Source organism: Nymphaea colorata, chromosome 1, assembly GCF_008831285.2.
Source record: "Nymphaea colorata isolate Beijing-Zhang1983 chromosome 1, ASM883128v2, whole genome shotgun sequence".
Taxonomy (NCBI): Eukaryota; Viridiplantae; Streptophyta; class Magnoliopsida; order Nymphaeales; family Nymphaeaceae; genus Nymphaea; species Nymphaea colorata.
Window position 1 is genome coordinate 13,179,966 of NC_045138.2, and position 13,890 is coordinate 13,193,855.

Consider the following 13,890-nt stretch of genomic DNA (forward strand, 5'->3'; position numbering starts at 1 on the left):
TCTTATCGTGTCACGCGTCTTTATGGCACGCAGTAACTTTTGTCGGGAAGCGTCGGCTCCTATGCCACGCGTTCTCAATTATTGTACTTTTCTTATCATGTCACGCGTCTTTTTGGCACGCAATAGGAGTCCCGCATCTATATAAAGGACTTGGGTCGAAGGTGTAAACCATCTTGGAGTTCCCAAGGGTTCAACTCTTCCATAGGATTTATTACTCGTATTTTGAAAGCTTGGAGCACTGCCTCCTCTTTCTAATCAAGGCTTTTCCTTCATTCTAGATCTTCTTCTTCATTCTCCTTCCATTTTTGCAAGGCTTCCGCATTCTGGTATCAGAGCCTGACATTTACAAGTAAGTCTGATTATCCTCATACTTAATTATTAGCAGTTTTTGTTTAGGAATTGTGTTTTCAAAAATCTTTTGTTAAAGACCCAGATCTCAGAGGCCACGAGTAAGCCCTCAGAAAAGATCATAGGTCGCGCACAAGTTTTTGAAGGACACTAAACCCTAAAACCTAAACTTTCATTAGCCAAAAATTGAGGAAACTCAAACCATCCTCTCTGCTCTGACCGATATTCAGGCCAAACTCTTGTCTCTAGACTAAACCGTATCATAAGAATAGAATCCCAAGTTGGTCACCTATCCACTATAATTTCTCAACTGAAACCTATAACCCCATCGGCCCCTACAAACAAGACCCCTTACCAATACACTGTCCTTAGCCACCTAACATCCTTGGAAGGTCGAACCCAAACCATAGAAGCCAAGATCTTACAAGTCCAGAAGCAACTCTCATGAATGACAACATTGCGTTAAAAAGGGCTCTTTCGATCACAAATGCTATCGAGTCCCCTTCAGTTGCATACGTGAAGCCTTCGAACAACTCATCAGTTGGAGCTGCAACATCTGCTTTAATCAAGCAGAACAATATGATGATCCAGTTGGTTACTCAAGTAATCGACAACCAAATACAACTTGCAGCGAAGCTTGCGGATCTTTCTTCTCAAATCAAGACCGCAACCACAAAAGAAGATACTCTATCAGACTCTCTGATAGACGAGCTCGGAAAGAAGTTTAAGGACCTTTCCATCGGCAAACCAGTCGAAAACAAAGGAAAACTGCACGTCGTTACAGATCTTTATTCTATCCTTAAAGACGAAAAGAAGAAAATCAAGAATAGATCGACGACCGTCAGTTAGTTCATCCCAAACTCTAGCTTCAACTTCTCAGTCCGAATTTGAGGATCAGATCCGAGATTATAACAACCACCAAAGATGACGCCACACTTTCCAGAGGAGGATAAATTCCCTCATCCGGCGTAACCACCGAGAATTTCTTGAAGAACAGCTGCAACCTGAGCAGCAGCTGAGGAGATCCCTATGCGAACGTGCAAATATGGTACCAGTAGAGGTACTGTACTCAGCACGTAGCAACACGGATCAGCACCGTGTTTATCAGCATCTATCTGAGGAAGCGATCTCCTGCCTTGACAACCAGCAAGTGGACCGACCATTCATCCAAACGGAGAGCTACCTAAACCCTAACCTTGAAGCTCATGATCCTTGGTCCGTGAATCTGTTAGGAAAGTGATCATTCGGGATAATGTGTCTGCTATAACGTTGTCTTTCCCGTCGATGTGTTCAAAGGATACATCGATTCCTAGCCCCGTAATGTAATCTACGAAGGTTACCCATCTGACTCTGGAGGGTTTATTGATGTTGGACTTGTTGAAGAAGCTAATTATGGCTTGGCAGGGTTTAGGGTTTAAGGTTTAGGGTTAGGGTTTAAGGTTTAGGGTTTAGGGTTATGGTTTAGGGTTTAGGGTTTAGGGTTTAGGGTTAGGGCTTAGGGTTTAGGGTTAGGGTTTAGGGTTTAGGGCTTAGGGTTTAGGGTTTAGGGTTTAGGGTTAGGGTTTAGGGTTTAGGGTTTGCAGGATCTGTCGGCCTGAGCTGTGTCTGTTTCTCCTTCAATCGATGCCACGAAAGTATTTCACTTAGAGAGAGAATGTTCTTGCGAACTTACTTGCTTTCTTTGTGGCTTTCTTGTGCTTTTCTTTTTTCGAATCAAAATATCGGGATTCTTATGAGGTGAGCAAAAGTAACCCGAAGAATGTGTAAAACCTTGAAAAATGTCCCCAAAGACAAAAAGAATTATCTTTCACAGGAAACTCTGGATCGTGTTAATATGAGAAGGGAAATCATGAATTGTAGAGAATCTGAAAGCGATGTGGACTTATTCTTGAGACCGTATCATGCTCGGAAGGATCAGGAAAGTTTCAAGATACCAATCTGTGCAATGTTTTTTGTGACTGGGAAATGAAAAATACCTTTTCCAGCGTCGGTCCTCATATAAAGGCCGTGGCGGCGAAGAGTGCTTCTGACTTCTTTGGTAGGGTTAAGGGAAATGTTCACTGGTTTGCAATGGGAGTACGCTTTTTATTTGGAAGGATGGACCGCAGATGCTGATTTGAATGAGGCCTCGAGGTTGTGTTGCAACTGCCAACTAGGACTGCCCAACAAGTTGAATGACACGAGCTCGACTCGTATATTAAACCAAATTGAGTTGGAGCCTAAACGTGAACTTGTCCGGCGAAATCAGCTAGACAGGCTCTCCTTGTTCAAACTCGATTAAGCTCAATTTTGTGCGTTTAGTGTTGACGATATCTTGGCCTTTGGATGTAATAATTTGGTAATCTATATTAAGAGGTTGGATTGCAATAACGTTCTGAATACTGTTAGAATTAACAGTCGTTCTCAACGTAATTTAAATGGCACATCTCTTGGGGCCATCGTATGTTGAAATTAAAACACACTTTCTCATGGTGTGTATTCGGGGTTTAACTTAGTATTCATGTGCTCGAAATTTTTTTTTTTCAAACAGTTCGTTCCAACTTCGCTTTTGCTTTCTGTTTTTCTCACGCAATTTTGTGCGAGATTCTCTCTGAAACTTTTTCCAGAAACACGTTGAAGCTTTAGTTATGTAGTAAAATTACGCTTTAGTTTGCATCTTCCTATTTATCTTGGAAAATTTGTCCCCGAAGTCAATACATGGGAAATCCAAGTATGGACTTTGAATTCATGATGCGCTGGAGATTGGAGCTCTGGTGAGCCTGCAAGGCACGTTCTCACCTTTAATTCACTGTGTAATCTGCTGCATCACCCATTTCATATGAACCACATACTTGGGTACAATGGGCACAGGTCGATCACTTTACTTTACTCATATGCAGTGATTGCACCATCTACGTGCCTTCCATTAGATGAGTGCAATGGGATTAACTACCTGTTCTGAACTCCACATGCCCCTGGATATGGATCTTGGATCTTTCCAATAAGTTGTACTTCCCAATGCAAAGTAGGACGGTTTGTGGATCTGATAAGCGACTTTCAGTTAGTACATATGGAATTGGCAAGACGAGAAGTTGACATGTGCATGAACACCTTGGAAAAAATTTCTAGTTCTCCGGCTTTACCGATCTACTCTGCTCATCTGCGTTAACGATTACTTTCTCTTTCTGCGTATGAGAAACGTTACATAAAACACTATCCCTTTTATATATCCAAATCAACAAATCTATAATTTTGGGGAAAAAAAGGAAAGTCGATTTATGTCTTATCAGTCTGCGCTGCTCCAAATACTCCGCACCTCGTATGCCTTTTGACTCTTGCAACTATTTGTGTCTTCAACATCACTATTACGTTTGAAGTACAGAAACCCTCATCCTCCTGTCCACCTTTATACAAATCCTAAGTTAGGGGTTGATTCGCACTCTTAACTATGTGGTACGTACTTAAAATGCAGGTCTTTTATATCTCAAGTTCTTATTCTTTTTGCAATGGATGTGATTATGTTCCAAAACCTAGCAAGAGGCACCGGAATCACCTTTTATAAAACGGAAAAATGTGAATCAATTGATTTCTAGATCTGCTATCGACGGAACTAAATTATGCTAACCTAGGATCCCTCACCAAGGCAAGCCTGCAGCAGCGAGGTGAGGATGGGTGATCCATCGTGGTGAATCTCTTTCTCAACCCATTGTTGTCCATTGGAAATTAATCAAACCTCCACTTCAATTAGGAATGTTATAAATGGATCAGATATCGGGGTCAAAATGGCTTCAGAAAAAAAAATTTAACGTCCAATTAGGGAATCGTTTTTGAGAAATTAGATTCTGGTCCATTCAATATTTAATTAAAATTCAATGTTTATTTAAAATCCGGTCAGATCTCCATTCAAATTAGGATTAGGTTATAGCTTTAAATAAACATCTAATATCGACACGTTTTAGAAAGTTCGTTTTGATGTATGATAATGCAGTTCAGATTCTACTATGTATTATTGGTTGTTAATTAAGAAGCTGGATTCTAATTGTCTCATACTTCATGGACATTTTAAGCATTAAGGTAAAGCGAGTGTGTTCGGCCTACGGAAGGATAGGAACCTCGGTTGACCAGAGGCCATACCCCCTACACTCAGTATGGATTCGCCTGTCATGACCTGGTTACATTTGTAAAAACCGGTGTTTGGCATTTGAACCAATTGCACGCATCCATGTCTCACTATACACAACTGCAAACGGGGTCGGCGATAAATCATTTTATACAGTTCAATTGCTCAACTGCCTGACCGCAGATTTCAGTATACCTTCAACATAAAAATAACACAGTCAAAGGGTTAAAAGATAATTATCTTTAACCTGGTACTACCAGCTAGTCGCCCCCAAGAGGAAATGCTGATCCAAAGGGATAATGAAGACCAAAAAAAAAAATCTTGCAGCCTATAAACGCTATATAATTGTCATATAATTGTCTGTGAAAAGAGTAACATCAATTTGACCAAAAAAAAGAGTAACATCAAAATCAGGCAAGCTCTCACGGACTGCCGTTGTTATTGATGGCTTAGAACATACAAAATTTGTCGGAAAGGGCCTGAAACCCTAACCACTGGACGGTGGAACTAACAGGCAGAATAAAGCATGAAACTCAATCTTCCAGCTCTATAATCTTCACCACAGATGCATCACCGACCTTTTGACAAACGACAACGCGATCATGTGACTTGATGATACCTGATGCCTTCCCGTGATCCAACGCAACCTTAAGAACCGACTCATTGGTAGCATTGGTTGACTCCGCCTGTAGAAATTTTGTAAACTCATTGAATAGCACAAAAAGAAAAAAAGAAAAAAGCTTGAACTCAATCAATATCTGCATAGGTGTGTGGGACTGATCGCTGGATGGAAACGAGAGAGAGAGAGAGAGAGAAAGGAACTTACTGGATGACGCGGATCAGCCAACATAGGGAAAAGACCTCTTACTATCAGAGATTGCCTAGCCTGCTCACGCCATGGAGAAACAGGGGTTACTTCATAAGATTATTTCCGCATGAATGAAATAAGCCACAGAAGAGCTTGGAAACCAAAAGAAACAAAGATCATTTCAAGAAAATAAATGAGCATCAATATATGGCTGGAGAGAGACAGACAAATTAACATTGGAAAAAACATAGCCAATGATAACCATGCAACATAAAACAAATTTGTTTCCATATATGTTTCCATTCTCTCTCTCTCTCTCTCTCTCTATATATATATATATATATGAGAGAGAGAGAGAGAGTTGCAATATTCACTTTCAAGAAAGACTCAATAATAGTTAATACCTCGCCAAAAAAACGGTTCCTTTTGCCAAAAAAACGGTTCCTTTTGCCAAAAAAACGGTTCCTTTTGAACAAAGTAACGTTCGTTAGATGGACTTCAAAACCTAAATCAGCGTCTTTTAAAGGTGAAAAATAACAGTTGAAGCTGCCAGAAGAAGCGCCAGAAAAGACTTCAAGATTGCTCATGCAGATAGGTCGTAGACGTTACTAGCTTAAGATATACAGACCACTTGTTCCCGATGACAAGGAGACAACATGTCATTTGGACAAGTTGAATATATACTGCAGCCAGGTCCTCCACTAAGTAAAAGCTCTGTACTTTTTTCCCAAGGAGCTAACAAGGAGAGATGGAGTCCATTTTCCCTGCGTGTGTGTGTGGGGGGCAGGATGTAGCAACTGCATCTACAGGGCAAATTAAATTCTCATGGATAATAAAAGTTCGTAGAGCAGATTGAATAATTCTCACACGATTCTCACCTCTCACAGGAAATTTCTCAAGGAACTGGTGCTGAAATAAGATTCACCAGGTAATAAAGCAAACTTCACTTGCATCACCATTCAAACTTTGCAAGGAAAATTAGTCGATCCTAGCCTAGTGGTGACATGAAACACCATATCCACAAGGTTTAGGGATAGAGTCGAAGTTTTCAGGACGGCTTTTCAGTATTCTTTTGGTCCGGAAATTTGTATTCTTCCACTTTGTTCATTTAATTTTAACCTCCAATAATGAGTTAAAGATAGCATATTATTGAGTCAGTATTACTTTGGTCCGGAAATTTGCATTCTTCCACTTTGTTCATTTAATAAATGTAGTATATTATTAAGTTAAAGTTGGTAATTACATATAAAAGTGGCCCTTCTAAGAAACAATCAAGACAATGACTAAAGCAATACTGACATACCTCAAAAGCACCAGTAAAGCTCCACCGCAGCTGGTTTGTTTTGAGACGTGGTATGACCACAGACAGTACAGGCATAGTTGGTCTGTACTTCGCAATCAATCTGCACCGAAATGAAAGTATTAAAGACCTTGGATAAGGACAAACATGAGACACATAATACTAACTAAACAAACCTGATTGAAGGACCAAAAAATGCTCAGAATGCTAAACAAGATTCTAAAAGGTTGTACAATTACCTTGCAGCTCTTCCAGATGATGTAAAGCAAATAATGACAGAAGCCTTGACCTTGATGGCTGCACGCACCTGGAAGAAATTTTGAAAAGTTCACACTTAAATCCTACGGAATTTGGGAAATTCTAAAAATATATCCTTACATCAGAATTAGTACACTGATAAAAAGGATACAGTACGACAGAAAAGAGATAAAAATAAAAGAGAACGGCAGAAACATTAAGCATACAGCCGAAGAAGCAATGGACTCTAAGTGTGACATTGGTTCTCCAACGTATTTTACAGTCTTCTTGAAATAGAGGTCTTGATTGAAAACTTTTTCTGCCTGCAAGTAGAGAAAACCTCTATAAGAACTTTGCTGACATGAGAAGACTAAAAATTCCATGCCGCATGCAATCATGAACGCTCTGGGCAGAGTTGTGTCTGCAAACAAAAAAAAATTTACCTCAGCACAAATTTTGCCAACTATAGAAATGGTTTCAACAGGATACAACCCACGGAGAGTTTCGGCACCCAAAAGAATTGCATCGGCACCTGTACTTAACAAATATGTAAGTCAAACATAAGCTACATATAGACAATCATCTACTGTTGAAACCAAAGCCCCATTACAAGGCAGCATTCAGGTTTCCAAGAAAATCAGAAAATCTTGAGAAAAAACCACTACCATCTAATATCGCATTGGCCACGTCAGTTGCCTCAGCACGTGTTGGTCTAAGGTTGTTTGTCATACTATCTACAACACGTGTAACTACAGCGGGCTTTCCAGCCATGTTACACTTGTAAACAGCAGCCTTCTGAAATAAAAACACCTGTACAATAGGCAACAAACTAGACTTGAGAAAGATTAAATTTAAAATTCTGCTAAAGATTCTGGTTCGCTAATCAATCATATCCACTTAAAAAATTTAACAGAAATGAGAAAAGAATATTCACTATTCAGAGACACCTTGACGCTAGGAGACAAGAGATGAATTAGCTAATTGTGAAAAACTAGATCCACCAGGAATGCCTTAGTATATGAAGGCAGCAAAATAGTGACAAAAGTAGAAATATTACCTAAAAGGGACAGCAGATCCGGAACTCTAAAATAATAAGGTTAAATAAAAGACAACATTAAGAATATGGAAATTTATTTAATTACCAAGAATGAAAGCATCTAATTAGGATTTCAAAACAAAGAAACTCACCTTCTCAGGTGGAAGATCTAAACCAAGACTACCCCGAGAAACAATGACACCATCAGCTTCTCGTAAAATCTCATCAAAATGGGTTAAACCCTGGAAAATCACAATGAAATATCAATTACAGAGCTTATGTTTTAAAGCAGCCAAAAATAATCAACTAAATCACAAGAAAACACACAAAGACCCTAAAGAAGGACAAAAGAAATTATTGATAATGCTAAAAATCTCACAGAAAGGGTCACCTCTATATTCTCAATCTTTGCAAAAATCTGGGTCTGACGAAGATCACCCAGCTTAGAAAGGAAATCACGAGCCTATGCCATTAGCATGAAATGGTCAGCAGAGAGTTCATGCTTCAGCATAAACACAGCATCTCAAAATACAGAATCTCCATGGAAATACAAGCATCGGAGAAGCAGAAAAATGTTCTTACATGACGGATATCTTCTGCGTGACGTGTATAAGATAGTGAAAGAAAGTCAATATTGTTCCGAACACCCCATGTGCTTATGACCTGAAACATCCCATTCAAACGACATAATCAAGAATGTTTGCAGCTAACTTGATTTAAAATCAATATTAAATTCTATGAACACCCAAGAGATTAACCAGACCAAGTTCCGAAACAGTCATCAGCATTACAGAAAACTACACCTGAAAATTTTCCTTTTTCTAGGGAATTCCCCTCACTGCTATATGCAAAGTGAAGTTCTTTCCATTTGTCCTCTTACGTGTGAGACACAAACCTAAGATGCAAATTAATAAGGTAAACAGAAACTTCCGTACAAAGTGTACAGAAAGGTTTGTGTGATGGGGAACGGTTAGGTCAAAAAGGACTTGAACCCCAAACGTCTCCTTGAACTAACAAGATTTTGCATCTCCTTCAAGTGTTGGCTTTGTTTTACCAGCACAGGATGCAAATTTCTGAACGGAAATTTGAAGATTGTTAGACCACCTGAACGGGTAGTCCAGAGGTTTCGGTAATTCAAGCAGTATCTTCAAGTCATTATTTTCTTCAAGCATTACATTCCTTCCTATCAATCATAGCGCAAGCATGGCTTTTGATTATACAGATTACTAAAATTGATGGTATTGTTCCTTATTTGTGGGAGGCTTCTGAATCTAGAAACCCACTGAACCGTTATAGCTACCATCATGCAAGCTAGTTTTTTCACTAATATAGGGTACTCAGCTTTATAATTTGCACTTATTATGATGCTTAGTATAAAGTCTCACTCTTTTATCACCTGATACTCCAAAAGTCAATCTCCAAGCTGATTTTCTATTAAATTGCTTAAGTTCAGCCGCTTCAGAATCAAAAGGCCAGAGCATAAATGTGATGGCAGAGGGAGAAACCAAAAGCAAGAAAAGACAATAACGAGCAACGTACTTCCTTATCTGCATCAGTCAGAGTTGGTAAGTCAACACGAATGTGAGCAAGATGGAGTGTAAACAGTGAACCGTTCAGTGTAGCATCGTTCCTGATCACACACACTACATCATCCCCTTCCAAATCGGACACCTGAAGTTAAATAATTTGAGGCAAAAGGGATCAAATACAAGATTTACACACAGAGACAGCGATGTTCAACACCAATGACAAGCCTACCTCAAGTGAAACAGTAGTGGCTTCGCTTCCTGTGAAAAGGTACTGGCTGATGGCAATGACATCACCTTTTTTAACACTCTGCAACATGGAGAGATAAAATCAGGCTACCCCACAGAAGACGAAGACAAATAAAAATAAGGCTATTACACAAGGTGATTCAGTCAGGCACTACATAGGAGGTTAGCCGCTAAGTCACAGGGGTATTCCAGTTTTTAGAGTTATTGTCCATTAACATATAATGCTTTTGTTTACATCACTTGCTTACTTAAATGTTGCTTTCATTTTGATTTTTTGTATTATCTTGCACATATATATATATACACACACACACACACACACACACACATATATATATATATATATATATATGGATTATATGCTACATTTTCTAAAGTTACTGTGCCCAACCCATGTGACTTAGGTTAGCTGCTTTCAGCAGCACCCCCAGAGGCCCTGACAACTTCCAAAAACAAAGATGCAAGAACAAGCAAGCAGAAGGACGATTGTTCCATATGTCGTCTTTGACGGGCATGGAGACCTTGTAAATTTTTTAACATGGTAGGAACGGGCAAAGTAATAAATATAAGAGTGACAGACAACAGGAATAATAGGATGGAGTTCTACAATCTTAAGGAGGATCTGAACGAAACCCTAAAAAAGTCCTTTTTGTACAAGTGAGGTTTTGTTAAAACTTGATTTATTAATGATCTGTTTGAAATTTGGTTTGTGTGCTTGCACGACACGCCTGAAAAGGTGATTTTAGTGAGAAACCAAGGAAGAGAGAGAGGGAGGGGGGGGGGGGCATGATTAGGTTATTTACTCCCTTTTGTAAACATTGTTTTGTCAAAACTAATTTTTACAAACCCAATTTTGACTGTCATTCAAGCACGCCTAACACTGTGTTTAGACTCCAAAACGCCATTTGAAGGTGCCATCCAAATGTGCCTTGAAACATTTAAATAAAGAGTAAATAAGATCAACAAAGGTGCAAGCACGGATGAACTGGAGAACAGGAGGCTGCAGTAATAGAACATAAAAGAGGATCAAGAGATGCACGAGATTTTCAATTTCAGTTCCCTAATTCATGCAAAGCTGAACCGAGAGTAAAGCTAAAACGTTGGAAGGAAAAGGAACATGACAGACCTTGGCAAGGCCGTTAAAATTTATAGGCAACAGTTCTGAGGATGCATCTTTGTCCTGGTTTGGCGTTAAAATAACTGAGGCATCCGCTTTCAGCACAATCTCCTTCTCACTTTTGTTGACCACTTGCAGTTCCGGACCTTCAGTGTCCAACATAACCTGTGAATTAGGAGGAACGGAAAAAGGACAAAAGAAAGAGTTCAGAATCGCTAAAGCCAGAAGAAAAAAGATCCATAAAGAGAAGCGGATGCAGAAGGCCTAGGCCATGCTGGTGGTGTGAAAATCCCTCTCTCGTCGTTCTTCTTGAGTGTTCAGTTCATATTCGTCGATTTTTACCCCTTTGTATGAGGCGAAAGCACCCAATGGCAGCATATCATACTCGTGGAAACTAAACAGTTGGCGCTCTTAGCTAAGCCGGAAATTGGGCCACAGGAAGGAAATGGAGACAGAGGGCAAGGAAAGATGATGACGCCTTCGCGGGAAAATAAAAAACAACAATAGTAAAAGCAACTACAACAACGACGACGACGATGGCTACGACGTCGACAGTCAAAGTGCAGCTATTAAGGTAGCCTGCCGTCCATTAGCATTTACCGGAAAAAACTAATCTCCAAGTAATAAACACAGAGTCGCGCCTGAGTGCATGCACACAGCGCGTCTGAAGAAATATCATTTCCCATTTCTATTTTGCAGCCGAATAGATATCCGGCAGAAAACGAGAAGACAGACGCAAGACGTGGCGAGTTACCGCGCAAAGTTTTGTGGTGGCTTTGACTGCTTTCTTCAAGTTCTCCAGAGTCTCTTGGTGGTAATCGGCGTCGCCCCATGAGAAGTCGAAACGCGCAACTGCAAACAATAGACGACGCGAAACGTTGAAAAAGGAACTAGAATTTCTTCGAGCTAGAAAATGTCTTCTCATATTTTGTTCTTGTCAAACCTCTGAACAAAGTATGACAAAAAATGAATGTAACATAATAATAACTAATCAACCACATGATACCAGTCGTGGTAGGAATTGCTCCACTAGATTCTGATGACAAGAACAGCAAACGCAATCGCAGCGAAACAGAAGAAAGCCCGTCGTCCAACAGGGCGTCCGCACCACCGCCAGTGGAGAGAGAGAGAAAGAGAGAGAGAGAGAGAGATCACGTACCGGACATGCCAGCCTTGAGGCAGCCTGAGATCACTTCGACTGTCCGGGATTTGGGTCCAAGCGTCCCAACGATCTTCGTCATCGCAGGAAAGAAAGTCTGCGCGCAAAACACACGAACGGAGCAGCCACTTTACATCCCAAAGAGGAGAAGGGGAGGAGAGGGGAAAAGAGAAGAACGAACAAAAAACAGCCTCAATGTAGAGGAGGCTTCACAATCTTCACCCCTTAATCGGTTTAACCTCTCAAACATGGAATAAAAGTTTAAAGGAAACAGGACTCGGGAGGTATTTTCTGCAACAACTGATGAAAGGGGAATTCACTAATCGATATCTGAAAAGAGTCGTAAATAGTGACATGGCTCCCTCGAGCTACAATTTGTGAAAGAAAGAAGAAACAAACAAAACAAAGTGAAAAGCATGCAAAAATGGAGGAAGGCTCGAGGGAAAGGAACTATACCGGTCTAGAAGGCTCCAGGATGGAAGCCATCCTGATGGGTTCTTCGAGCAACAGATGTGTAGCCTGCATCTTTCTCCCCACTGATTTTCCTCTTCCTCCTCCTTCACTGCTGGTTGCCCGAGCAGATGGTGTTAACAAACAGCGGTAGAAGAGACGAGTCCCAAAAGGAGATCGGGGACTAGACGGCGACGGAGACGGAGACGAGGGAAGGCGGAGAAAATTGCACCCCTTGGTGGATTATTAAACAAGAAATCAATGAGCAATAATGACGCGAAAAGGGCCGCGCTTGGAAACGAAGTGGAGAGGCAGTCGTCTTTTAATATTTTCACCCCCTTCGCGTTTCTGTTGGAGCTGTGTGCTCGGGAAAGCTTCAGGAGGGGTAGTAGCGACAACCAAATGAATATATATGGATGAAACTTGAAGAGCGACGTCAAACGTCAAGCTCCCATGGTTTTTCAAACTTTTCACTTGGTTGCTAGATCGGGAGGAAATAGAGGAGGAGTAGCTACTTTAATAAAAACCAGTTTTTGTCGAGAGAGCGGCGCATAAGCAGCCAGCCAACGCGGCTGATTTGACTTGGAAGGGCGTGCCATTCCCTCCCTCTGTTTCTGACCGACAATCTCTCCCGACCATTTTTTGCGTTTCTTTTGCACATTTTACAGTAAGCCCGGTAGAGAGAGGAGGGGAGGGCAGGATTAGGAAGGTAGAGAAGAGGCCTTTGAGTTAGAAACTTGAAAGGCAGGTGACAGCGTGGTCCTTTTACCTACCCTCACTGGCTGACGGTGCCCAACGTTTTAGACCGTCCGGTTTTGCTTGTTTCGAGGGGAAGAAAGGCGAAGCCATTCATTGCATTCCTCCTCTGCCACACCGCCCAAGCTTTTTTTCTCTTTCGACGGTTTCGGTGGAGCCCCTACTCTTAGCTCATGGTTTTGCTTGTGCTCTGCTCTGTTTCCTTTTGGCGCTGCATACGTTGGCCAAGGTAGACGTGGTAGACACTGTTGAGAAAGAGATGCTTTTTTCCGAATATCCATTGTAGGCTTCCATATTCCCTCTTATGTTCTATGCATTTTAGCTTCGGACAAGTAAAAATAAAACCGGTGGCGCTCCTCTTTGGTTCTTTACTCTGTGAGCCCGCCCGCCCACCACCATCTCATTTTTCCCACCCTCTTCCTCTTTCCTCCTTCCTACCAGAGCCCCACCAGCCAGCCGCCCTTTTTTCTACTCTGCCACAAAAAAAGCCTGTCCGCCACCATGTTCTGGAGCCTAAACAAACTTCGAGGTGCAAGTCTTCACCTCATTCGTCGCCAAAATCGTATCCAACCAAGACCGGTCAGGCAGAAGGAACGCACTTCACCCGATTTAATTACCTGAGACATTTTTAAGTCGAAATTTATCTCAATTGCTTTCTTGCTAAACATGTTCATCACATGTTGACTCTTTCATGCCTTAACTCAAATATTTCGACACACCGATTATCTCAATCATTCTTCAAAAACATTTTATTCATTAAAAAATAAGACGACTAATATTACATAGAGTGCACCCGCTCCCCCTT

General features: G+C 40.9%; 1 protein-coding gene across 1 annotated transcript; it reads right to left on the reverse strand.

Annotated features, from left to right (window-relative positions):
• Window positions 1–4,768: 4,768 nt before the first annotated feature.
• Window positions 4,769–13,222, reverse strand: LOC116266354 (pyruvate kinase 1, cytosolic-like). The gene is made up of 16 exons (XM_031647533.2): window positions 12,336–13,222; window positions 11,880–11,976; window positions 11,475–11,572; window positions 10,730–10,885; window positions 9,587–9,664; window positions 9,368–9,499; window positions 8,411–8,491; window positions 8,220–8,291; window positions 7,981–8,070; window positions 7,458–7,602; window positions 7,236–7,324; window positions 7,020–7,115; window positions 6,795–6,862; window positions 6,559–6,658; window positions 5,274–5,333; window positions 4,769–5,133 (listed from the first exon to the last, which is right to left on the reverse strand). Exons 1-16 carry the CDS (start codon window positions 12,402–12,404, stop codon window positions 4,981–4,983), a joined length of 1,584 nt encoding a protein of 527 aa, XP_031503393.1. The 5' UTR covers window positions 12,405–13,222; the 3' UTR covers window positions 4,769–4,980.
• Between the last annotated feature and the right edge of the window lie 668 nt (window positions 13,223–13,890).

What these genes read in the sequence shown, in the direction of transcription:
- LOC116266354 (XM_031647533.2), bottom strand. Translation starts at nt 12,404, where the DNA reads ATGCAGGCTACACATCTGTTGCTCGAAGAACCCATCAGGATGGCTTCC. An exon ending in TCCTGGAGCCTTCTAGACCG is followed by an intron (nt 11,977 to 12,335) that starts GTATAGTTCCTT and finishes TTTTGCGCGCAG; the next exon opens with ACTTTCTTTCCTGCGATGAC. An exon ending in TTGGCAAAATTTGTGCTGAG is followed by an intron (nt 7,116 to 7,235) that starts GTAAATTTTTTT and finishes CTCTACTTGCAG; the next exon opens with GCAGAAAAAGTTTTCAATCA.